Source organism: Pectinophora gossypiella, chromosome 6 (genome assembly GCF_024362695.1).
Source record: "Pectinophora gossypiella chromosome 6, ilPecGoss1.1, whole genome shotgun sequence".
NCBI lineage: Eukaryota > Metazoa > Arthropoda > Insecta > Lepidoptera > Gelechiidae > Pectinophora > Pectinophora gossypiella.
The window spans coordinates 3125806-3153210 of record NC_065409.1 but is presented as its reverse complement, the minus strand read 5'-3'; the positions used below and the strand labels follow the sequence as shown (position 1 = coordinate 3153210).

The 27405-nt window shown below is 39.4% G+C and overlaps 1 protein-coding gene across 6 annotated transcripts in view; it reads right to left on the bottom strand.

Annotated features, from left to right (window-relative positions):
- Positions 1–27405, bottom strand: part of LOC126367305 (AP-1 complex subunit gamma-1) — a 38986-nt gene that overhangs the window by 4439 nt on the left and 7142 nt on the right. For 4 of the 6 annotated variants that reach the window (XM_050010760.1, XM_050010761.1, XM_050010764.1 and 1 more), the window contains exons 4-17: positions 26319–26507; positions 19261–19499; positions 17818–17894; positions 11554–11649; positions 10774–11100; positions 9483–9701; positions 8667–8825; positions 7256–7343; positions 5000–5165; positions 4315–4401; positions 3675–3807; positions 2717–2827; positions 1771–1912; positions 466–623 (exon numbers count right to left, since the gene is read on the bottom strand). In XM_050010760.1, the coding sequence (XP_049866717.1) occupies positions 466–623; positions 1771–1912; positions 2717–2827; positions 3675–3807; positions 4315–4401; positions 5000–5165; positions 7256–7343; positions 8667–8825; positions 9483–9701; positions 10774–11100; positions 11554–11649; positions 17818–17894; positions 19261–19499; positions 26319–26507 (2191 nt within the window). The remainder of the gene's footprint in view (positions 1–465; positions 624–1770; positions 1913–2716; positions 2828–3674; positions 3808–4314; positions 4402–4999; positions 5166–7255; positions 7344–8666; positions 8826–9482; positions 9702–10773; positions 11101–11553; positions 11650–17817; positions 17895–19260; positions 19500–26318; positions 26508–27405) is intronic. The other 2 variants (XM_050010762.1, XM_050010766.1) reach the window with 1 other exon arrangement.

Genomic DNA, 27405 nt, shown 5'->3' with positions numbered 1-27405 from the left:
AAGATAGAGCGCGTTTGAACGCATATAAATGTAAATTTTCCCGGTCATATCGTAAAATAAATGTCATACATAACATAAGTTCGCGACTATATCCCAATTGGGTTAGTCAGAGGTACATTTATCGCACGATAAACTAAGTACCGACATCTTACAATGAGATAGGTGGTGAGCCGTATCGCCGTCTATCATGAATCATGATCTATTTTATTAGGACGACGTGTCCATTTAAGGATTTCGTATAGTTGTCTATGAATATATAGTCGCCTGGGACTAAAAAGGCTACAAGGAAGCTATTCATCTAAATAAGAACACGCAAAAATGTGGAATTGCAATATTGCTTGCGTAAGTGCGCAATGTCAACTAATGTCAAAAAGGTGAATAGCTTTAATGTGGCCTGATTGTGTCTGTATCAGTTCATCAGTATCTAGGCGGCAAGTCGTAAGGTATGTGAAAGCGTGCGCAGACCCTGGGCACGGCGGCCTGGAACAGGAAGTCGTGCAGCGTGTGCGCGAGCGTGCGCGCGCGCATGGTGAGCGTGGCGGTGCGGCCGCCGCGCGCCGCCTGCAGCACCACGCGCACGCCGCCGCGCTCCAGCGCCGTCAGCGGGGGGATGTCGCCGGCCGCTGGGGGTACTAACAATATGCATGACATAACAGCATCACCATCACATCAGCTGTGTCCAGTATACAGGGTGTTAGGGACATCGTAACGAATACTGAGAGGGTGATTCAGACTATGATTCCGAGTTAATATCAAGTGGAATTTAGTTACGATGTCACTAACACCCTGTATCCTCCCAATCCTCGCCAGTTAAGTTTAGGACGAGCCTATTGCCATCAACCGAGCACGAATCCTGGAAACTATGTGATATCAATAGGCTAGTTCCCAACCAGTCAAATCAGTTATTTTTTACTAAACGTCAAAATACGAAATTACCATGGAATTTGTATGAAAAAGCACACTGTGACGTCATGAAAACACGTGATAAAATGTCGGACTTATTATTACGTTTTCTTTGATTAGAGTTCATAAATAAGTTTAATAGAAAAAAGAGAATGTTTTCTGCCAATTTTACATCTGTCTTTATTTAATAATAAGAGTTTCATAATTACCAATGATTACCGAATTTGTTTTCGACTTCATGTTTGGATCATAAATGATTATCACGTGCTCAGCGGTGTAGGAAAACATCGTGAAAAAATCCACATTCCCGAGACATAATTTTTCGGAGGTATGTGACCTAACATCCTCTAACCTAACCTGTACTGGGCTGGTTTTCCCTTCGCGGGTTGGCAAGTCAAGACAGACAGTCGTTTCTGTGTAAAACCAGACCTATCCAATCTTCAGGTTAGGTTAGCGGACCATGTGAAAAACGGGATAATGCTAGCGGAATGATGATGATGTTTGACCTGGGACTACCCAACCTACGATCCAAACACGAATTCAAATGTCGAATATGCATGTTACTTTTTACACTTTTTGGAGGTTTTGGCCTGGTTGCAGAAACTTTATCCATCCAGTAACTAGGATAGCAATTCTTCTATCGTGTGGTTGTGAGGTGGATGATCAACCTCATCAAGCCTGATGTCAGAGTTATTATTGACCCGCCAAAGGCCCCTGCCGTGACTCAAGTAACGACTACGTAGTTACATCAGTAAGTTGTAACCGGGACCATCGGCAACAGGATAACAATTGTGACGCGATAAATGGCTGTAAAATACGGACTCCATGTTCATATTTTGTATCGACAAGTGGACGAGTTATAAGTACCAGGCGAGGTCTGCGTGTCCTGGGCGAGTGGCGCGGCGAACAGTCCGTCGAGCAGCGCGGCGGGCGGCGCGTTGTTGTTCACCACGCTGGCCGGCACCACCGGGGTGGACAACTCCAGACCGCTCAGCAGATCCAGGATGTCCTGTGTAATGGGAGCAAACATATTTATCTAGTAGTAATCGATAGATTGTGCACAAGATGGTGGTCGAGAACATACCGACAGGACCATCGTATGACGACGAACTTATGACAAGTAGTTTTCTTTTGTCCTAAATTAGAAATAGAACTCGAACTTTGAACGGGGGGTAAAATGGCCACATCGAATTTGTTTGCATTGCGCACTTACTTTTATATGCGCAAATGTCAAATTGCAATATTGCTTTCTTAGATGAATTGCTTCGATGTGGCCATTTTAGCCCCCCAGAAAGCTATATACGTATACGTAGCTATATACGTTATTATTAAGTAACGTTCAATTCCATTTTCTAATTAAGATAATTTTCTCTTTGTGAGCAGTGAATGCACCAACCCGCAGTGGAGCAGCGTGGTGGAGTATGCTCCATACCCCCCTCCGGTTGATTGAGGGGAGGCCTGTGCCCAGCAGTGGGACGTATATAGGCAGTTTATGAGCAGTGAATGCTATAAAAACAACAAAAGCACTGTATCTGTCTTGCAATAATAGTAAGTTAAGGACGGCAATATTTTTAGTGCTGTCATAGAATAAAGAGTAGAACGGCAACTCCGCACCCCACCAGCGGCTGAGCTAGGTTTACCTCACCCCCTCTCGGTCTTACTTTAGTCTTCAATCGTATGGGCGTCAGACGTCATACACACTGTTGCGCGTGTACGATAACGTCAATGTGTAGTGTCTGTGTAAAAGGAGGTGTTTTGAATGAAGTGTCCGGTGTGTAGTGGTGTCAAACTAAAATAGCGTGGTCGTGCTTACGTTGCTGGAGGTGTTGTTGTTGGCGGGCGCGGGCGGGGCGGGCGCGGGCGCGGGGTGCACGTCCCCGTTGGTCAGCGAGTCCGACCCGATGATCAGGTCCAGGAGCGCGTCCTGCAATAGAATACACATGTATTACTACGCCAGCTTTTAGTTAAATTCAGGATAAAAACACCCATTTCCTAATGTACCAAAATTTTGCTTCCTACCTTCAAAATTACGAAAATCTTTATATAAAGTTTCACCCCCTCTTTGAAGGGGATGGGGGCACATTTCCACAATGACGTGACTTTTTGCAGATTTGCCGCAAATCGCCTTAACTACTTGGCTGGACAAATGGGGAGTGTAGAGGGCGCTCACTCGGTACAAAAGTTAAGACAACAGGCCTGAGGCCCAGTTGGGCACGAAGCTAGGCTCAGGGCGTCGTCTGATAGGATTATATTTGAATTAAATGAAAGCGATAAACGCTGAATGAGGGAAAATTTCGACGACACCGGCGCGGTCGGTATCGGGGTCCAGAAGAGTTTATTGCCGGGAGCTGATTGGCCACCTCTATGGCTAGAATAATCAGATCGTCAGGATCGTATATCACGTCCTCGGGCAATTATTATACTATTGTATTATGTTTACTTATTATGACATATTACAAAAATCACTTTGTGATCCCTAGTTTGGTCCGGACATTACAGTACTACGTACGTACTGATGTAAGTGCGTAATCGTTGTCACTTTCATGGGAGCCTCAGGGGCCTTTGGCAGCTCAATAATAACCCTGACACCAGCGGGCTTAGCACCGTAAGCGTGCGACTCTTTCCCGCCTTGACATACGTCGCACGTCACTCTCTCACAGTACTGCACAGAAAGAGACAGATGATCTCTGTCGCGGCGAGAAACAGTCGCGTGCTTACGGTGCTAAGCCCGCGGGGTTGATGAGGTTGGTAATGCTGTGAGGTGGCAGTACCTGGTGGTGGTGGTCGTGCGCGGCGTCCGCGGGCGCGTCGGGCTCGGGCTCGGCGTCGTGAGCGGCGGCGCCGGCGGGCGGCTCCATGGGCGGCATGCGCTCCAGCAGCGCCGGCCGCAGGTGCGCGTAGTTCCTGGCGACGGACACACGTTACCCTCAATCGCCGACACACACACTATGTCTCAGTGGTAAACTTCACTGACCTAACTTTCATTGTTAAACAATAATACACAGGGTGTTATTGACACCGTAACGAAAACTTTGAGGGATGATTCAGACCATGATTCGGAGTTGATATCATGAATGAATGATATCAAATCATGAATTTTGCGACGAAAAATTCCACTTGATATTAACCCTGAATCATGGTCTGAATCATCCCCCTGAGTATTCGTTACGATGTCACTAACACCCTGTATAGTTTTCATATTTTTTTGTGTCTGGTAACTTTTTTATCCACCAACCCGCAGTGGAGCAGTTTGGCGGAGTATGCTCCTTACCCCCTCCGATTGATTGAGGTGAGGCCTGTGCTCAGCAGTATAACAAATATAGACTGTATATGTTTCGTTTTATTTTTTATCGGAAAGACAGGGCAATGACTTTCATATGGTCCGTAAAAAAATATAAAAGTCCGCATTACCTATAAAGCTGGGAGAGCTCGACGCCTCTCTGCTGCAGCTCGATGTGGATGTGAGACCCGAACGTGTCGATGATCACCCGGATTTTGCTGGAATACATGAAACGCACTCGTTATATATACGTGGTAGGTAACAGGTAGTAATAGCATAGGATAAGGAATAATATTACGTATAGAACGGCAACTTTCCGCTCCCTTGAGCTAGGTTTACCTGAACCGGTTGTCAGACGCCTTTGGCGGGTCAATAGTAACCCTGACAACAGGGTTGATGGGGTTGGTAATCCACCTCACAACCCACACGATAGAAGAAGACAACATATTACACGTACAATTTTACCTTCAATATAATATGACCAATTATTGCTGTAGATATGCGGCCATATTACGATTAACAAATTAAGATTTACATAATGGACACACGAATTGAATACAGAGCACTAAGAGTAGTATTATAACTATAACACGATACATAAAAATATTTAACAAAAATAAAACTTCTAGGTTTGGAGAAAGTATCAACATGGGTGTGTGTGTGTGTATGTATGTATGTTTATGTGTGAGAAGGATGTGTGCGTGTGCGTATGTTTATGTGTGAGAGGGGTGTGCGTGTGTGTGTGTGTGTTTATGTGTGAGAAGGGTGTGTGTGTGTGTGTGTTGTTATGTTATGTAACGTAAGGAAGCTACTCACTCCTGACTGGGCTGCGTGGTGAACCTGGTGGACAGTTTCGCAAGCGACAGCAGCAGGTACTCCTTAGTGGTGATGGACAACTGCGTCGACCACAACAACTTCTGGTACATGTCTATGACGTACTCCTCCGAAGGCTGCGTGAAGTCGTCTGAAACGTACGAGTCCTCTGTAACATATGGTGGGGGTTAGTATAAGGTGGTGGGGGGGTGTGCCGATACCAATTGTGCTTATGAGGTTGTTGATGTGTTGGTATCGACGTCTCTGAACACGAAAAGAGCTTCTATTTTCTTAGTGCCCCTCGGCAATAGGCTAGTTCCCAACTAGTCAAATCAGTTACTTTTTACTAAACGTCAAAATACGAAATTACTACGGAATTTCTATGAAAAGCACACTGTGGCGTCATAGAAACACTATGCAAGTTACTTTTTGAAGGTTTTGGCCTAGTTGCAGAAACTTTATCTATCCAGTAACTGCAGGATAGCAATTGTGACGCGATAAATAGTACGGATTCCATGTTCGTATTTTGTATTGACGAGTGGTAGAAAAACGTGTTAAAATTTCTGACCTATTATTACGGTTTTCTTGATTGAAATTCATAAATAAGTAAAATGGAAAAGAGAAAATGTTTTAGATCTGTCTTTATTTAGTAATCATAATTTCATAATTTATCTTGAACTAGACACGACACAATTATCGCATCCTCGAATACAAACTATAGAATTATTTTTATTGTGGCCGTGATAGCAGAGTTGGTAGAACGCTTGACTCGACAAACTTCTTACAGCGAAGTTGTTGAATCCCGGCCTAAACTAATCATCATGTCTGTATCATAAAATGATTATCGCGTGCCCAGTGGTCAAGGAAAACATCGCTAGGGAGATGAGGAATAAATCTATTTTCGTTTGCGAGTGTTCAAAGACGTCAGTCTGTTGACAATGTTAACCACCGCTTCCCGCACCATTCCTTGATTGATTGTTCGTTAATGCCTTCTAAAACAATTAGATTTTTAGCGTGCTATGTGCTAGTGTACTTTGAATATACTGTACAATCAAAGAGCAAAAGTGCAGTCAATGAGCCCAGAGTATTATTTGTAAACAGTGGTGAAATTATGAACCATTAGTTATAAAATTAATGTTTTTGTAGCTGTTTTTGTAACGACATGTAACCAGGAGGTTTTTAAGTGCAACCAGTTAATTACCAGTTAATACTTTGCAAGAAACTGACTGGATCTTTGCACCTTATCGTACAATAGGTAAGAGGACAACTTAGTCAAATGAGATACTTTTTACGAAACACCACACAATGCACTTTTATGGAATTTGTACAGAAACATACATGACGACATCAAGTGTAACTAACTGTACTGTAGACGACAGGTCGACATGGCAATTCTCTAGTGACGTGACGTTTTCAATATCGATATATTTTTATTATGTATGTAACAAAATGTGAATAAAATAATACCACGTTTTCATTTAAGTTAATATTTATTCATCTGAATATCTAACGTATCGCTACAAAAACTTAAAGAATCTTCGTCACTGGTATCTCCGACTTTTATAATAAAATCTTCCATTTCATTTTCCATTCCCATGTCTTTTTGAGAGTGAATTATTGGTTTTCTTGAGAGTGAATTATTGGTTTTTTTTGCTTGAACACGCGACGAAAATGCAACCGTAGCTATTTTTAAAACACAATAGTAATAAATTGTATGTGAGCGAGATTGTAATCGATAAACGCGGTCGATACGGACTCGTGCGACACTAAGACTAAGACGCCGCGGGGACTGCGCGGGTGCGCGGGGCGACCCCGCCTCCGCGGCTCACCTCATGCCCCGATTGCCATGTCGACCTGTCGTCAACAGTACTATGTACATTAATATTACTATTTTGTTAATAACTCGATTTAGATTACAATAATTGTGCTTTATGCCGTGAACTTTTATTTGTTTGTGGTAATATACTGCATGCATTGTGACTATATCTTTATAATGAAGAACAATGTGGGTGCAGTTTACACCATCATCATCAAAAACTTAAGAGCCACGCTCTTGACGGTGTAGCAATCTTCGACTCTTTATAAGACACGACCTTCCCCCTTTCTTTAATTTGTCCCATGTAAGTTCTTGGTTTTCCCCTTACTCTCTTTCCTTCTATTTTCCCTTCTATGATGTCTTTAATAAATTGGTTTTGTGTCTTATTATGTGATGAATCATCTAACCCTTTGAATATATAAAAAAAAACTAGTACTACTTACCGATACCATCCTCGTCGACCATAGATATATTGCTGCTAGCCTCCGACACCAGCAGATCTCCGTATTCACCAATCGTCCATGCTGCCACCTATAACATTACCGTTCATTTCTTCAGCTACGATAAATTGCGTCACTGTTTATAAAATAAAACATATTTAATTCAAACTTTCATCCATACACATGTGTTAGTAAAAGACTCTTAAACTTTGTTAGTATGATATCAAACAATTATTATTATTTTTTTCTCATTTAACAAATGTTGTAAAAAGCTTATTGTCTGTCACTTCCATCTTAGTATTCACTTTTATTGGCTTTGGTTATTAGCGACATCTATTAGGCTTTTTGGTTATTTCATTAAATTTTTAAATATCGTTGACATTTCTCAATGTATATAATACTTACATACATGCATGCTTACATAAGTATATAACTATATTGTCTGTTACTAAATATTATAAAGCATTATCCCCATGTCTGAACGCAATCAAAATTAACTGTTTTCACCATTGGATGAAGTGATTCAAGAGGAAGGTTTTAGTGTGTGGTTGTGTGTATGTTTAGTGCAGTATTTTGTTTAGTGTTCAACAGGGTTAACATGCGAACGTGATAAAATTATAGATCGATTTAACAAATTTGGTCGAAATCGATGTTTGATTTTTTTCCCTAATATGCGTGGCACGTGCTTTTTTGTTCGTATTTTAACAGAACGACATGGCTTATTTCGTTTCACATATTAGCACCAATCGACAAAATGACAAGTATATCGTCAGAATCGATAAAATTACCGTGACAAAACTTTATCACGTTGCGCATGAGCCCTACATGTGTCGCGAAAAATGAAGGGAGATAAAGAGCGAAATAACGTAAAGTAACGGTGACGGACTTGATTTTTATTGACGTGTCTTATTGTCGAGTTTTTTTTTGTGATTTGCCGCCGATGGCATTACCTACTTAGCCGGACAAATGGGGAGCGCTGAAGGCTCTCACCCGGAGTGACGGAGTTGAACCGCGTAGCTCTGTGCTCTGTACCGCGTATAACTCACGTGCTTTTTGTGTTAATTGGTTGAAATATGATGATGATTGTGTTGTGTGTGTGTGTCAGAAATTTGTCAGAAAATAAATTTAAAGTTCACGTGAAGCTTACTTTATGTAAAAAAGCTTCTTATAAGATTAATGACTACCTAAATGATAAAAATGTCTGGTATTGAATGTGTTCCTCTAGTCATTAAATAACTTGTAATGTATACCCTCATTGGTTTTTAAAAGATGTGTTGCTGTTGCAGTTTCTTGTCATTTCTTCTTTTCAGCCATAATACCTTACGAAATGACGTAAATTCAAAAATGTTACATTGACCTTCAACAAGTTTATCCATGATAATTACGTTGAATAAATGATTCTGATTTGTGTTACCTGCACTAGCGGCTGCTTCTCAGTGGCGTCGCCGCAGACGGCGCAGTGCTCGAGCGCGGACCACAGCCGCATGGCCGCGTACGCTTGCCGCTCCGCAGGCGCCGCCGACACTATCTGGATGGTGCTCGATACTGTGTCGTCGCGGAGGTAGTTGCCCGCCTAAGAAACGATACAGTTGGATTCATTATCATACACTACTTCGTTCATTTTTTAATTTTGAAATTGTATATTTTTTTGTGTTTTTCTTGTTATTTATAGTCTTATTTTTTTTTCATTCATTGTTTATTTTTGTTGTATTAGTTTTTTATATTGTTTTCTCGCTATACAACGCATTAGGTTACACTGTAATACCGCCCTGTAGTTCCGGGCGCAAGAATAGGGCTACGGTACCCCCTGCCTGTCGTAAGAGGCGACTGAAAGGGGACACTGGGGATCGTGAGTGGTAAGGGCGGGGGCCCGAACCACTCAACACACGATCTCCGGGATGGACGGCAATGCGATATGGCCTCGCATCGCCGTAAAACTGGGATGGCGTAGGGGTGGGGATCTACCCCGGGACGCGCTTTAGTGAAAGCAAGTGCGAGGGGAGCACCGGTGCGTTCAACAGAGATCCCGGAGCTCCCCGACATGCACAGCAGAGGGCCATCGGAGGGGTTTTAGTCGGTAGGAGTCCGACATAACCTCGTCGCTCCCCCGGGTGGCGAGGTATCCATGAGGATTTCCCCTTCGTTACAAAAAAAAAAAGGTTACACTGTAATAAAAAATAAATCATGTTGCTCGAATTGGTACCAATGTAATATTATTCTATGATATTACCTTCAGGAAGACACGGAACAGCGTGTCGAGGTGCCACTTGCTGGAGGGCGCGTATCTCTCCGCGGCCAGGACCATGGCGCTGGAACAGTGTGCCTTGAACTCGGCGTCGGAACGTTCTAGAAACACTAAGAGTTCCTTCATCATACTACGGATGTTGCTGCTGTTAACTAACGCGAAGGATAACTCCATCGCTCGTCTCCGGATTGACACGTCCGGGTCCTGAAAGGGACAGATGTGAAGTTAGTATCGAGGTTAAGATGCAGGAATAGCAGAGAATTGAGGGATATCGGCCAAAGTTTCCTTGCTGAATGCATTCCCGGTAGTAAAACGGCGAAAAGCATATGGCAAAACAGCTTTAATACCTTACCTTTAAGCAGATAAAACGAGAGTACAAGAAAGTGTAATTTGAACAAGAAAAGCAGCCTGTGCCCTGACTATTAAAGAGTTTTACGACGGGAATATTCCCGGGACCGACACATCACTGGTTGGCACCAACCGCTTAACAGCGGTTGTAAGCGACTTACAGTAAATATAAATAAGGAAACTAGCAAAGGATCGTGTCCCATTCAATTACTTGATCAAAGCCGCGTGGACTTTTAATTAGTGTTGGGGATCGACGCCTTTTCATATTTATTAATCCCGACAGGAAGAAGACGGATTGCCATTTTTATTTAATAGGCGCTAAGTTGACATTGTTCCTCCCCCCGCAACCCCTTTCACTTGTACTTTCACATTTCACTGAATTCAGTGAAGACGTTGATTTTATACTCCGATTTTACATTTTATTTCTAATACTTCCTGAAGTCGTAATTCCTCAAGAACAATTAGTGATCTGTCATTTTTAAAACTATGCAACGTTATCACTATACAATATATTGAGTAAAATTATTTATAATTATAATAAGTAAAACATATTCATAACATTAAAAAACCATGGTATAAACAAAACTAGGTATGCTCAATCCTATTAAAAGTGGCCATTGCTAACCGTTTGATGACGTAGCGTTACCACTGTGTTACCATTAAATTGATATATCTCCAACATTCCAAGGACGTAAATTATATTATTGAAAATTACTTGTCACATATATAAATATCATTAAAAGTGTAAGAAAATCTTTTACTAAAAGTTCAAAATTGCCTTAATTAAAGTAAATTAAAACCGTTGGTCGTGGGTAATTTATTTTTTATAAACTGGCAACGGCGCGGCGTCAGCTGGGCTAACATTGAAATGTTAGCTGTCACTTTTGAGCAAACCTGGTTTTTCATACCATGAAAATAAAAATATTACCTTCAAACACTCCAGAATAGTAGTCCTATGCCTTTGCACAGCAGACGTATCGACGTGCACAGTCCTAAGCAGAGTATTCAGGGCGACGTAACGGATATTCTTGTCATTATTCAGGAGGAACCGTCCTAGAATATTGACAGCGAGTACTCTGAGACTGGACTCCGATTTTATGTCCATGATGGATAAGACTGTCTCGTATAAGATGGTGTTGCCGACGTTCTTGGATGTTTCAGTGTTGGTGGCGACCTGGGCGAGGATGTCGTTCATCGCTTCCGACGCTTCGGCGTCGTTTTTGCCGAGTATCCGGAGTAGACGGAGGATTTTCACCTGAAATTTTCTTTTGTTTTAGTGGTGGTGTAAAGGTGGGAGCTGTTTCGGAGACAAAATTTTGAGCTTCAATTGAACTTCGCGAAGCATATTGTGGATATCTGTTACTTTACTGTAAAACTTAGGCATTTAAATCTACCTATAACTGATAATTCTGTGGTTACAACAGAAAAGGCTCCAAAGCAAAGATATACAAATATAATGCAGACTTTGAAAGGTCCATGCGACATTCTGTGTTTACTAGAATTTATTCAACAGTGATGACTTCCATGTAATATGAAATTTTGCTTTCAAAACTTCGTTTATATGCAAAACTGCCTATAGTCAAAATTCTATTTTTATTTTTTTAGTCTAATTCCTGATGTAACTTTTATTTTATTTAATGTTTTATTATATAAGCTGTTGGTGTACCTTTTTTATAAATAAATAAATTCTGAAGCAAAAGTAAATTACCTGAAGGAATGGATCCGACACCCCGCTGACGTCATGCTCGGGCGAGTAGCCGGCGAGAATGAGGTTCTTCAGTATCCTCACGAGGTTCGGCACGATCTACAACCAAACGGCGCATTACAACCACCAACATACACCGCACCATGCCCGTGGAATGCCAATGCACATCGACACATTACAACTTACAAAGCGGAAAAGAAAAGACTTTACAATCTCACTATATAATACTTCAGGCTTTGGACTAAATACTTTCGCATGACGCAGCCAATGATCTGATGACTTTACACGGACAACTTTACACTTTACAACAGCGACTAACAATGGGCATTTTGGAAAATAAAATAAAAAAGAACTTTATACACAAGAACATTCTTTGTAAATTAGTCACTCGTTGTGCTGAGTCAACTCGTGATTTAACTCAGTAAGTGAAAAGAACTGAAGAGTTCGACTAGAGGACTATCTACCCTGTTTTGAAATAGAGTCGTGATCTCCAAGTGAGATATACTGAAAGTGCGGTCCTCACACCAATTATTCTAACTACACTGATGATTCAACTGGATTTTTAGAGAATTTTGCCCCAAACATGTTATCGAAAGCTTTACAACGGATTTATAACTACAAAATGGCCCCGATTCCTGCAGACGCCTCCTAATTTAATTCTAAGATATACCCGTCATTTTCTTATCCGCCGAAAAGGAAAGGGACGGATGATTAACAAGTGTTAATTTTAAAATGAATGAATACCCCGAGCGAATAAAATAGGCATCTCGCTCATATGCAATCCTTTGACGTGTGCTGTCAACTTAATTCTTTTTTAAATTTCTGCATAAAATTGACGTGTGTTCTATAAATTTTATGCCAATCGATTACCCGATTCCTTTTCGGCGGATAAGAAAATGATAGGTATAATTTAAAATAACCTAAGATGGCGTGTACCTGAATCTACACCACTGCCTCTTTAAAGGCCTTTAAATTTTAAACCTCTGCTACTGGCTCACAGTCAAGCAAAGCCGTTGGTAATACATGCTCCTTCCGGATGATGGTAGGAAGGTTTATATCTATTAATAAGACAGGCTGTTTATAGTACAAACGCAAAACGGTAATATTTTCACAACTACACTCATACATTCCTTGTGTTTTGTATGAGTTTGTATGAGTTGTAAGGCTTTCGAAGAACAGCGTGTACAAATACAGTAATGTATCAACACAATACATTCATGCTCAATGCTCGGTCTGGCGACATTGTCTGTATTACGTCAATTAAACAACAATTTAATATTCTCGAACAAACGTCACTGTAAAAGTGACTATTAGGTATTAAGTAATACCATTGAAATTGGCAATTCTTTACCATTGTTATGTACTGTAATAAATATAATTTATATTTCTGTAAAGTACTTTGTTTGTCAAGAGTAAAATAGTAAAATACATTATGTAGATGCCACTGTAAGCTCGGTGAAGTGTGGGTACTTTCATCTTGTGATGAATGTACCTCTGACTACCCCAATTAGAATATAGTCGTGAGCTTATGTTAATTATATAACACAACATTTCTAAATGCCAATATCTATAATAATCTTCTTTCAGAAGTATTGAAAAGAGATACTAAAGATTTTAGAGATTAGTATGGTGATAAATTAGTGAGTAAAATAGTATTTAGTACAATGTCATCAGACGGTAGATAAAGTGCGGGTTCAGCGGTGAACATTACCTCGCGCTGCCCGCTCTCCTACAGGACAACACAAATATAACATTAGTCTGTGGACGTCTGTTTACTTATATATTTATAATATAATATACCTGTCTTAATATAATGGGGTTTCCTAGGTCAAACATAAATTGTGAAATTCTGATAACTAAATAGGTGAAAATTATAAAAAAAATATACGGTCGAATTGAAAACCTCCTCCTTTTTTAAGTCGATAAAAAGAAACAGAACTGTGATAAAATACATGTGCGTGTAGAATAAACGGTACGTCAAAGTAAGGAACAAAAACTCTAAATATGAAAATGGACTTTAAACTATAGTATTGTTAGAGTAAAAAAAGTCTGAAATTATTCTAAGTTATAATTAGAGTTTTTTTTTATGGATAAGTCAATGAACTTTGCTTTGCATAAACGAAACAGAGTAGCGATAAGAAACCACAATATCCGTAAAACTATTTTTTTCTGTTATGAATTGTCTATGTAAAAAAAAAACTTTATAAAAATGAGATTTTATTGTGTCAATGTGGCATGTTTATCTTTGTTTTAAAGCTATCTGTGTATGATATATGATAAGTGTACAATCTATGAAGAATCTTCGTAGAACAGGCTTGGTGTGCATATTTTTTTTGCAAACAGTGTTAATAAATTAGTGTGATTTTCCTTTATCGTTTATAGTTGTCGCATTGGGTCCCGTTCTATGAAGACTGGCTACTGTACTGTACTAAAAGCAGGGCCGGACTGAGACCCGAAACCGACCCGGGTATTTGAGACACCAGGAAACCATGTGACCCCGTGTGGGTTCCACCATGGTATGAGAAAACCAGCTATGCTCTATGCTATGAAAAGCCACCATTTTCTAGCAGTTTGATGACGTAAGTATTACCATTAAATTGGTATCTGATCTCCAACATTCCAAGGACTTAAAATTTAGCGAATTACTAACGTACTTAATTACTGTCACTTGTCGCGTGTATATTTTTTTTATATTAGTAAATTAAAAATATTAGTCGTGGATAATGTATTTTTTTTTTTACAAAATGCCAACCGAGGGTGAGATGACGTCAGCGCGGCTAACCTTGAAATGTTGGCTGTCAGTTTTGTGCATACCTGGTTTTGTTATACCATGGGTTCTACCACCGCTGGTGACGGTTGCACCTTTTTTTTTTTTGACGTGACTTATTGTAGATTTGCCGCAGATGGCATTAACTACTTGGCCGGAACGGTTGCACCACATGCGGGACTGCTCTATAGGCAGTCCGGGCCTGACTAGAAGTGAGACTTGAAGGCGTGTGACACTATTTACAACGTGTTTCCATATCTTAGTGCTCGTATGTGATCACATTAAATATAGCAATCAATTATTGTAAGGCAGATTTGGTGTGATTGCGATAGTTATTGTTCATTGCTACTACTCATTTTTTTGGTGTCATTGTCGATTTTTAGTTATTGGAAAATCATGAGACAACTTGTACGACATAATTATTGACGAAAAAAACAAATTTGTACCTATGTGGTACCTATTAATGACCCCGCCGGCGTGGTCGACGATTTCCCTCAATCAGCGCTTATCGCTATAGACGCAATAGGGTCGATTAATTCTTTTAAATATGTTTCCTCTCAGACGATTGATTTGATTTGATTTGACGACGCCCTGAGCCGATGTTCGCGCCCAACTGGGCACCCTCAGGCCTGTTGTCTTAAACGTTGTACCGGGTGAGAGATCTGTCCGGCCAAGTAGTTAATGCCATCTGCGGCAAATGCAATAAGTCACGTCAGTGAAAGAAACAAGAAAAAACGGTACCTATTAACAGTGTATGTACGAAATTATAAATTCTAAGCAAAATATATACTTGTGTAAATATATAAATGTATACTTGCTAGTCTGTCGTACACGGTACGACAATTTCACATGAAATCAAAACCAGTTCGGTCAGTCGAGGTGTAACGACCGATCAGTCGGCGATAGCACCAGTTATCGACAACCATTTTATATTAATAACTGTACAGTCATGAGCAATATAATGTACCCACTTTAGGACTCTGTCGCACTAACCATATTTGACATTTAGTGAGACTTACAGTTCAATTTTCCAAAAAAGTTAATGTGACATGGTACCAATAATGCTCGTGACCGTACACAACATGGCTTTAGCCATCATCCCCCTAGCGTTATCTACCGTTTTCACAGGATCCGTGTACCTAACGGGTTTTTTTACAGAAGCGACAGCCTGTCTGACTTTCCAACCCGCGACGGTAAAACCAGCCCAATACAGGTTAGGTCACATACCTCCGAAACGCATTTTTCGGGAACGTAGGTTTCCTCACATAGTGATAATCATTTATGATCCAAACATGAATTTGAAATATTAAAGAGTATCTATGACATTTATTCACGTTGTTATAAAATTTTAAATAATACTGGTGTGGGTACTTAGTCCATCTTGCGATGGATGTACCTCTGACTACCCCAATTGAGATATACTCGTGAGCTTATGTTTATTTATTTACTTATTTATTAACACAAATTACATATACATTACAGGCAGTCCCAATTCGACTATGTAATGCAATTATAAAATTAGTACCTAACTAAAGATTTTAATAACTAACTCCGTGAATTCCGTCAACGAACACGTAAATAGGTCAATGTCAGTACACTGCCGAGAAATATCGTTGGTGGTCCTAAGTGCGTACGCTACTGGAGCGTATCTGCTGATGTTGGTGCGCGCGGTGGGCAACACGAACATGCGCGGGGGCCGCCTGGTTTTGCGACTTTAATGACATTTATATGCTTCTATAAGAGCAAATACCAAAATATAAAAACCTGCCACTTAAGTTTGCATTAACAGTTGGCATTAACTACTTGGCCGGCAAATGGAAAGCGCTGTGGGCTGTGCATAGGGGGTTTTAAAATGTAATAGCGGTCTTAAGTAAAAAAAAAAAACTAATCCCAATAGACGTTAAGGAGCTAAAGCAATTTGATAATATAATATTTACAAGATGTAATTATGGTGTGTAATGGTCAATTTCGTGGTCAATTTGTATCACTAGGTATTGCGATGAGTCACCGGTTTACCTTCAGAAATTAAAATATGATGAAATATCGTGCAAGTTAGGTTTATATAGGTACGAAATGATTCGTGTTTGTGTGTACGTAGATAACCTTTTATTTTCAATACCTAGTATTGATATTCATATGTTTATTACTTTATTTTTAAATATAGAATACTCCACAGTATTCTATATTTAAAAATATAGAATGTGAATGTGTGGTGAACGTTAATTTACAGAAAATTTATTTTAAATATAGCTAACTATAAAATAATGATGTAACTGGTTTTTCTTTTTAATCGAAACAGGTTTAATTTTCTACGCACGGTAATTTCCATAATGACAAGTCGTCATTACGATCATTATAATAAACAGTACCATAATGATAGTGTAGTTATAAGATAAATATTTCTTCATGATTGTAAAACTTAAACTAAACGATCGATCAAGCTTAAAAACTATGTGCAAATCATATTGTCTGACGCACGGCGCTTATATTTACGAAAAGAATCAAAATTATACCTCATTAGCTACTTGACAGTTGGTTGGTACTCCACCCACCACCCACACGATAGAAGAAGACTTGACAGTTGTAACAATAAAATATGAAATATGCCGCATATGGTAGTTTATCATTTAACGATAATTATCCAATAGTATTTTTTATCAAGATATTTTTTTAATATTTTTTTTTTTTTTTAAATAAGAATGCGATTTTTTATCTGTGTATAACAAGACCCCAAACACAGGCGGCCATGATTCAGCTTCGTGTGACGTCACATTTAACAAAAAAACAAAGACTATCTGTCAGGTTTAAAGTTACTTTCTTTGTTCATTGAAATGAGGCGTCACTGAGTAAAATGTCACGTGATCAACCGTTTTCGCGCGAAATTTTAAATTTATGAAGAAAAATATGTTTTTTCTATTAATAATAATAATAAAAAAGTTTATTTAGGTAAAACCTACGCAGAGCATTGCTATTACATAAAGCTATTTCGAGAAAATAAAATATTTTAAGAGGTATAAAATAAGCGCTCGTAATTTTGAAAATACTTATCCGGAAACTGTCAACTAGCCAATTATCTATTGGCCGCCATAAATCGACAACGATATCATAACAATTTATTTTATCAATAGGGAGTTCGTGTAACTTTACTTCTATCTTGACAGACAGTATGATTGCCTAAAATGTAATTCATTACCATCATCAAATAACCAAAATTGTAGGGAAAGCTATAACGATTAGGTCTCAAAACAGTCTCGAAACTGATTAGCTTGTTAATCTTGTTATATGATGAAGTTAGGTTAGCCAAGTTGCCAACGACTATGACAATCGACGGTTTTTTTAAGTTTCTTTTTTAACTTTTTGGCCGAAACCATCGATAGTGACAGTAATAAAAATGTATAGGATTGACATATGGTGTTATGTCAATCTCATATAGACATATGTTCGCTAAGGCCTCTAGACCCAGCAGTGAGACATATAGACTGTTAGTTCTAAAGTCTTACCTTCTTGAAGTGGTTCAGGGTATCTGGGCTGTTCTCACACATCTCCGTGATGAGCGTCACACCCGTGATGAGCACACCTGTGGATGTTTACACTTATAAATACTCTGCTCGGTGCTTCTAATAAAGAACTAGCGACCCGCCCCGGCTTCGCTCGGGTGCAATGCCGAGGAAAAAATGAAATTATTTACGACATCACATTAAACACCTCAAAAATGACAGTATGTCTCCACGATTTAATGGATGTTATTATACATATAAACCTTCCTCTTGAATTCCTTCACTCTATCTATTAAAAAAAACCGCATCAAAATCCGTTGCGTAGTTTTAAAGATTTAAGCGTACATAGGGATAGAAAAAGCGACTTTGTTTTATACTAACTCCCCGCTCCGCACCAATTCGTATCGGGCGCAGACCTCACCCCCTCTGGGTCTTACTTTAGTCTTAAATGGCCGTAAGCCACTAAGGAGTAAGGCGTGCGCCTTCTAGTGACGTAATGTTCCCACTTTGGGAACGTACCCGGCAGTAAAGACACGAAAAACTTATGTAAAAAGAGCTTCATAATTTAGAGACCTTTAGGTAGATAAGACCAAAGTACAAGAAAGAACAATTTAAAAAAGGAAAGGCCACTGTTCTAACTATTAAAGAGTATTTACAACGGGAACAGCCTCCGTGGTCTAGTGGTTAGAGCGTTAGGCTCACGATCTGGAGGTCCGGGTTCGATTCCCGATGAGGACATGGTCGAAATCACTTCGTGAGACTGTCCTTTGTTTGGTAAGGACTTTCAGGTTTCAATCACCAGATTGTCCGAAAAAGTAAGATGATTCCGTGCTTCGGAGGGCACGTTAAGCCGTTGGTCCCGGCTATTAGCCGTAAAAACACCTCCACCAACCCGCATTGAAGCAGCGTGGTGGAGTATGCTCCATACCCCCTCCGGTTGATTGAGGGGAGGCCTGTGCCCAGCAGTGGGACGTATATAGGCAGTTTATGACAACGGCAACATTCAGACTTTAGGAATATTCTTGGAAACGGCACATAAGCGTTCGTATCATTACGAACACAATACAAATGCACACCACCGGCGCTCCCATGTAAGTCCGGCATCTTTTCCAGTACGTCGAGGGACCAATATGGTGGGGGACAGTATGGGTGAGAGATACAATTTTTTTATGTTAATCAATTACAACTGCGAGGTTGGCATATGTAATAGTGTCTTGGCCTCCCCTACTTCGGACGACGCTAAGGCACTTTATAAGTTATATAAGGTAGCGGAGAAACGTAGGTTAAACCTATAATATTGTAAGAACTATGAGGGTGGCATATTCTGTATAGATAAAACCCTGTATAAAAAAAAAGAAAAAAAAAGACAGTATGGGGGACTATGGTTTTACGTAGTATATTAATTTATAACTGACGTTCATCAAAATTCCTCTAAAATCGACTCACCATGATTCTTCTCGGTCAACAAGCTTCTGGTGGCAGGCAGGAACATCTCCATCAAATCTGGAACTCGCCTGATGATCCTGAAGGCGCACAGAGCAGCCTTCTTCTTGATATACGCGTTGGGCGACTTGATCAACCGTTCTACTTCCGAGGCCAGGTCGCGCGCCATCTCTGGAGAGGCTATGGCTCCCAGCGTGCATAGTGCGAGGCCCACGACGAACTGGGTGTTGCTGTTTAAGTCACTGTGGACGAAGAAGTAGGTTAATATTGGAGTATAAGAATTTGAAATTTTAAGAAATAAGGCTGTTATTTTTTTATTTGTTTATCTCAGGTAATAATGTTTCTATGCTGTTCTGGGAGCAAATAAAAAACATAGAACACGTTCAGCTGCTTGTCTTCCCGGGCATGTCGTAAAAACCGACAGAGGGATTGCGTCCTCTAACATAATGGACTAATGTTATGGGCGATAGGCTGATCCCTTATCACCATAAGGTTCATCATATCCATCTTAGGACTTCGTATCAACAGTGGCTGCAAGTTGTCTTTGATTACTTGTGGCTCTGCCCACCCATTTGGGATTACGGGCGTGAGTTTATGTATGTATGTATGTATGTCAGGTAATAATAATCCATAAAAATAATCAATAATAATATGAGGCAATGCTGCAGACCTGTTCGGCATCTTGCCTCGACGTGACGCATTGGAGGTGTTTTATTTATATGTGTTTGTTATTTATCCAATAAATCTGTTTTTAATTTTTGAATATTTATTATATTAATATTCAAAATCATAAAATTATTAATTAAATAAATAGGTAGATATATTTTTTTTTAAATTGTACATTTATTTGGTGTAGTCCGCGCGTGCTATACACAGTGGTTGATATACTCGCAGTCTAGCTTAGGAAGTCGAGTTAGGAAAGAGATCTTACGCAGATTGACGAACTTTTTCTTGTAAAAAAGATAAAACTTCTATTTACTCAAGTAGCGGCTCTGTAATAACCCTGACACCAGGGTTGATGAGGTCAGTAGATTTCAAAACTCACACAAAAGAAGAAAGAAACTACTACTTTATTGTATTACAAACGTTAACGTAACGTAAACGTTATGTCACAAACAGGAGTATAATCATTCGTAAGGGACGTATTTTGCGTAAAATGCTATGTCAGTGTGGAAATGGGTTAACTATTTGTTCCATCATCTTTAAGTCGACGTATTTAGATAGATTCCTCGCAATTAATTGGATCGAATTGCAAGACATATTTACAAATTAACGAAAGAAGAAAGTTAGAAACGTTTATTATATAGGGACACCACAGTAACAAATATAAAACAAAAAACTTACAATCAAAACACGTAATAAAAACATTACACAAAAGCGTAGTTCCGTGCTTCGGAAGGCAGGTTAAGCTGTTGGTCCCGGTTACTACTTACTGATGTAAGTAAGTAGTCGTTACATGAGCCATGTCAGGGGCTTTTGGCGGCTCACAGCCCACACGATAGAAGAAGACAAAAGAGTGCAAATAAATAGACAATAAACATTAAATCATTTCGAAACGTACACGTTTTCTTGCCTTACAAAGATCGACTTGACTTTTAAAACGCCATATTATCCTTTTAATTAGCAAACATTATCCCGCCTTAACAAAACTACAAGTTCCCCACACAAAAGGGCCAATAAAGTTCACGAACTCATTACGTCCCGGGTGACATTTAGCTCAGACGTGGCGCCTTCACTGCCTATTGTTGTTGGGCCATAAAAATCGACCAGCCGATCAATTTGTAGACGCCCAAGAGTAATGGTTTAAACATAATAGCGAGACTGACAGAACCATCGCACTCATGGTGATTTAATACGTAATTAAAAATAGAAAATAAATCAAAAAGAAAAATGAGATTGATTTTAGATCATCTTAGGGTGGTATTAATAAACTAATCTCAGCTTCAATCAATCAATCAATAATACTTTATTGCACAACGACATATACAAAGGACATAAACATACGAATAAAAACATAATTACAATAGGCGGCCTTATTGCTAAATAGCAATTTCTGCCAGGCAACTTTAGGGTGAAAGAAGTTAATGCATTGGAGCACGGGCTGGTGCAATAAACATATAATGACACGAACAAAAATAAAAAGAAAAAATAAGAAAATAGTAATAATAATAGTATTTTATGCAACAGTTGTATAAGAAGGGTCAAAAAATGCGAGTGGCGTGAGTTGCGATGTGAGCCTTGGCGAACATCGCAATAAGAGACGCCACGAGCATTTTTTGACCTAGTTATACAACGTTGCATACAATACTTTTTCTACGACGACGTAATTTTAAACGAAACACAAAAATTTTCCAATTTATTTTCCAACGCGCGGGAAAATGGCGGCAAATGTATACTTTTTTTTAAAAGTATATCTATGGCACCAAACAAAGTAAAGGTGCCAGTTTCCAGGTCAAAAAAAAAAACAACAACAATGCTTTTTTGGCGACATTATAGTACAGTTACACTTTGTAAACAATGCTTTTATAGGCCATAGAGCGTACACTTTTTCAAAGAGTTTAATTATGTATGTACTTATATTAGACTTTTTGGTTATTTAAATGCCAGATTAAAGTAGAGGAGTAGAAAAAATAATAAATAATACATTCAGCTTCGAGACTGCCCTCAAGATCATGTCAATGTGACAGTTCTTATATAGAAACAGAGACTTGAGCATGATCTTGAGGGCAGTCTCAGCTGAGATTAGTTTATTAATACCACCCTTAAGACTGGCTTCTATTTCTAATTTATCTTTGACCCAGTGACATACCATATTGGGAAAACCTTTCCTAATTAATTACATAAATCCCAATTAGCGATAAACTCGCGTATGCTTTACATAAAGCATACATATAAACAGTCTATATACGCCCCACTGCTGGGCACAGGCCTTCTCTTCAACCAACCGGGGAGGGGGTATGGAGCATACACCCCCACGCTGCTCCACTGCGGATTTTCTACACTATTCTAAAAGCTGATAAAGCCTTGATGGGTTAAGAATTCCAAAAATCGCTCTTACAAACATCAGTTCAAAGTCTATTAACATTTTAACACGCGAAAATACTGGGAATGAGTCACTTTGACCGCATTATGTATTATATACTGCAACGTATTAGCTGGAGGTAAATAAACTAATGTTAATTGTTTTTTTTTTCCTGACAAGGTCACAGCGATAGTATCTACGCGGCCAACGCTCTAAAATACAGTTGTGTTGCTAAAATCTACCACAATAGAACTATATAGGTTGTTAGTAACATCGTAACGAAAACTTTGAGGGATGATTCAGACCATGATTCTCAGTTGATATCAAGTGGGTTGTGAGGCGGATTACCAACCTCATCAACCCTGGGTTATTATTGAGCCAACGGCTTAACGTGCCTTCCGAAGGACGGATCGTCTTACTTTGGAACAATCAGGTTATCAGCCTGTAATGTCCTAACCAAACTAGGGATCACAAAAATTTTGTAATTTGTCCCAACCGGGATTCGAACCCGGGGCCTGCGGATCGTGAGCGCAACGCTCAAACCACTGGATCACGGAGGCCGTTAAACGTCTCGCATCTAAGTTCATCGATAAGGAATGAGAAAATATATCGATTCTGAGACATTACCACGTAATCAGTGTGAAATATGGGCGCCCTGAGCCTAGTAACACGATAGCCTTGGCCCGGAGACGTTGAGAATGAGGTCGAAGGTCCAACTGTATGTTGGCAAAACAATAGCGCCCTCACACACTCACAGGCATAAGTAGGCAATGATATTACGTATGCACTCATTTATATATCGACCGACATTTAGTTAAGATTTTATCTTAAGCACACAGCGGTGCTAATTCCTCCAGTCACCATCTAATTTTATTTAAAGTTATACCTGTCATTTTCTTATCCCACGAAATGGAAAGAGACAGATGATTGACAGCTGTTAATTTTAAAAAGAATGAGTGAAGGAATGTATAACGCGGGCAAATCAAATATCTATTTTCGTGTTCCAAGAGTGAATTCGCCAAAATAGCAATGAGTGTGATCTGTTATACTTAAGTAAATCGTATATTGTACTAGTAAAAAATAATTAATGATTAATTTTAAATATGTATAAATAAGTCCCCAACTCTGTCGCATTAGGTTAGCCTGTAAAGATCCCACCACCCGCCACTGTTCTACACGCCCTATCTATGGAGTATTGAAGGCGATTATTCCACCGACAAGAGCGCAAGCTCTTAAATAAAGAGAGAGAGAGAGAGATAAAGATAGTTGTTGTGAGTGAAATAAATAAATAAATTGGTATACCGCTGTGACTGACTGTAATTGAGCTAGCTCTTAATCTTTATTTTATTGTCTGTAACTTTGCATGTGCAGAGTGTAGCTTGTATGTTGTCCATAATAATAAATTATTTATTATTATTTATTTTAAACTTATACAAACTTATAAACTAAAAACAATAAATAAATAAATTATTATTTTCCGTTCAGTTACTTTTGCGATGGAAAATTCCACTTCAAATCAACTCAGAATCATGGTCTAAATCATCCCTCAAACTTTACGTTACGATGTCACTAAAACCCTGTATTACGTTCACTGAAGCAAAACTTAGAATGTATTTTACCGCTTATCTTCCCAAGTTTGTTGTATCTACTAATGAGATTACATTGTCATGGCATGTGTATCAAAGATGTTGAGGTGATAATCGGTCACTAAACCGTATATTATGTATAGATACGTAGATTATATTGTGCATTAGGATTAACACAACAAGAATAGACAAGTGAATATACCCGCGATTATTTATAAATATAAGAAAAATATGTTTTCCGAGAAAAACTTTATAAACTGTGTTTACATTTATCCACACACCGGACATTTCATACAATAATTGTATTGCGACAGTTCGAGCGTGCTACTCTTTACTACTTAGCGACTTACAGGCATAAGACTAAAGTAAGACCCAGAGGGACTGAAGTTGGCGCTCGATTCAAATTCGTGCATAGTGTACAGTTAGTACAAGACAACCAGCCAGGTTTGCATGACAAATGCGCGGTCGAAGGCCTCGATATAATTCGCGTACTGCGCGCGGCGCGGTTACCTTGCAGAGCCTAAAGGTATGCTCAAAGTGACAGCTAACATTTCAAGGTTAGCCCAGCTGACGTCATCCCACCCTGCGTTGCCATTTCGTAAAAAATAAATTACCCACGACCAATGTTTTTATATTTATTGTGCAAGGAAATTTTGGACTTTTAGTAAAAGATTTACTTACAGTTTTAATATTTTTTATTTATGTGACAAGTAATAGTAATTAAATACATTAGTCAGTAATTCGATTAAAATTTTCAATAATAAAATTTACGTCCTGCGAATGTTGGAGATACCAATTTAATGGTAACACTTACGTCATCAATGGACTAGCAATGGCGGCTTGTTATAGGATTGAGCATACCTGGTCTTAATATACTTGATTTAGTTAAGTGTTTCCTTAAAGTCAAATTATTATTGCATTATAATTGTAGATTTACACATAAGTGCCTACTTGCGTAAACGTCGTTGATTTCAATATAGCTTGACAACGTTAACAAGAAATGCAAACAATACGACAATTTGACACACGCGTCACCTCGCACATTGATAGAATAGGTAAATGGCCACTTTAGGTATTTACCTAAAGTGGCCATTTACCTATAATTAGTTTGCTATTATTAGTAAACTTGTGAGAAGGAAAAGCTTATTTATTACCCAAAAGTTAGCTCAGTTAGGGCTCCAAACCACTGAATTCGAGTTTATGACTTTGAATTCATATTTGGATCTTAGATAACTGATATCACGTGGTTTCCAGGATGTGTGCCCGGTTTATGGCAATAGATTCGCCCCATGTTACCCCATGTTGCCCCAGGGACTTAAACACAGTGACGATAAGTGGAGATATACTAAACACTTATGCCTACTCCTTCGGGGACACACTAGTTATGCTATCCAAGAGCTGTCATCTAGAATTAGGTTAAGTTAGGATCCGGTCGAATAGAAACCAATATCTATTCGCACGAAGCCTACTCTACTATGCTAGATAGCAAGATAACACCATAGCACGAAACTGGAGTCAATGACACGTACGCTAGTTAGCTCAAATTGCCGCGCGATAAACCGCCACATAGCGGACGATTATCAGGTAATTTATGCCAGCCTGCGAGCTCGCTTCCTACGGCTAGTAGGTTTTTAAAAAAGTTTTACAGCCGAATTTATGTTGTACTTTTAATCCAGCCTTTTCTTTGTCACTATGCAGGGTAAAGTAAAGCGAATATATAAGTGTGCAATGCGTCCATTTCCTCATGCGGTATTGACAAAATGACCGTTAATAAAATGTTGAATGCTTCGTTGGGATAAAAATCCCAGAAAATATTGTTAACAATAAAATTTAATTCTATTTATAATGGTGCTGATTCCTGTACAGTCATGCGCAATATAATCTACCCACTTTACCCACTGTCGCACTAACATATTTGACATTTAGTGAGACTTACAGTTCAATTTGTCAAAAAAGTTAATGTGATATGGTACCAAAGTGTGACCGTACGCACCCATCTAATTTTATTATACCTGTCATTTTCTTATCCGCTGAAAAAGGTCTTCAACCCACACACTATTATAATATTAGATCAGAATACGATTAAAATATATCAATCTATTACGGGCCTCCGTGGTCCAGTGGTTGAGCGTTGGTCTCACGATCCGGATGTCCCGGGTTCGAATCCCGAATTTTGGGACATATCACAAAAATCACTTTGTGGTCCCTAGTTTGGTTAGGACATTACAGGCTGATCACCTGATTGTCCAAAAAGTAAGATGATCCGTGCTTCGGAAGGCACATTAAGCCGTTGGTCCCGGTTACTACATACTGATGTAAGTAAGTAGTCGTTACATGAGCCATGTCAGGGGCCTTTGGCGGCTCAATAATAACCCTGACACAAGGGTTGATGAGGTTGGTAAATTCACCTGACAACCCACACGATAGAAGAAGAATCTATTACAAACACTTACTTCTTCAAGCTGTTGGTGATGAGTAGATGGACGTCCTGCCGCTCGTCTAGAAGCAGCATGGCGCCGAGGTAGCCGACCCGCTTGTCCGTGAACCGCGGGCTGGCGATCAGTTTCAGGCACTCCAATTGGCCGAAGTGAGCCGGGTACCCCAGCATGTGGATGTAGAGAAGCTTGGCGATGTTTCGACATCTGTTAGAGAGAGAGAGGGTGAGTTAGAAGAAGTCATACGTCTCACACACAGATCATAGAGACAAAGGAGATATGTTCGCAGGTATGATAATATCATAATTATGTTACTCGAGTCCTCATGTCGACGTACGAAGCGGCCGCACCAAGATTTCTGGACCGCTACATCGATTTACCCGCCGTACATTGCGTAGTGACACAAACGCTGTTTGTTGTAGCGCGATACCAAAGAAGCAGTGAACGATGAGGAATTACAAAAAGATCGTTGCCTCGTGTAATATGCTAGTTTTGTGCATATTTCGGTCCCACGAAATACGTTCCGGTATCTCTCTATAATAAGACTCTGTGGTCTTACTATTCACATGCCGCTTGTTTACATTGAGCAATCTGGAGAAGTGTCGAGGACTTTGTGGTCAATGGTCCCCCCCCCCCTGAATTTGCATGGCGGATGAAGAGCCTGTTTTCACATTTGTCTATCAATTTGTCTATTTTGGAAATAGTTGGACATACTCTTCCACGCTCCGTCACAGTTGATGGAGGGGAGGCCTTTGCCCAGCAATGGGACGTACATAGACTATTTATATTGTTTCATGTAAGAGTTGTGTATTGTTGCGTAAAGGTAAAATGTTGAGGAAGATAAAACGCATGATTCATTGCCCGTACCTACGTACACTACACAATATACTGTCTTGTTAAAATATAAGGAAAAATGAAAAAATTAACATTTTAAAAGACGCATACAACAAACGGACAAAGTCGTATTGTTTGGAAACATTTGGGCAAAATTGGTCTTTTTACCTACTTATATTGGTTATACAAGAACTTATTAGTGGGGTTATGTACCGATATAGACAGATGATACATTTCAGACACTTTTACCTACTAGAATCCGAAAATAGAT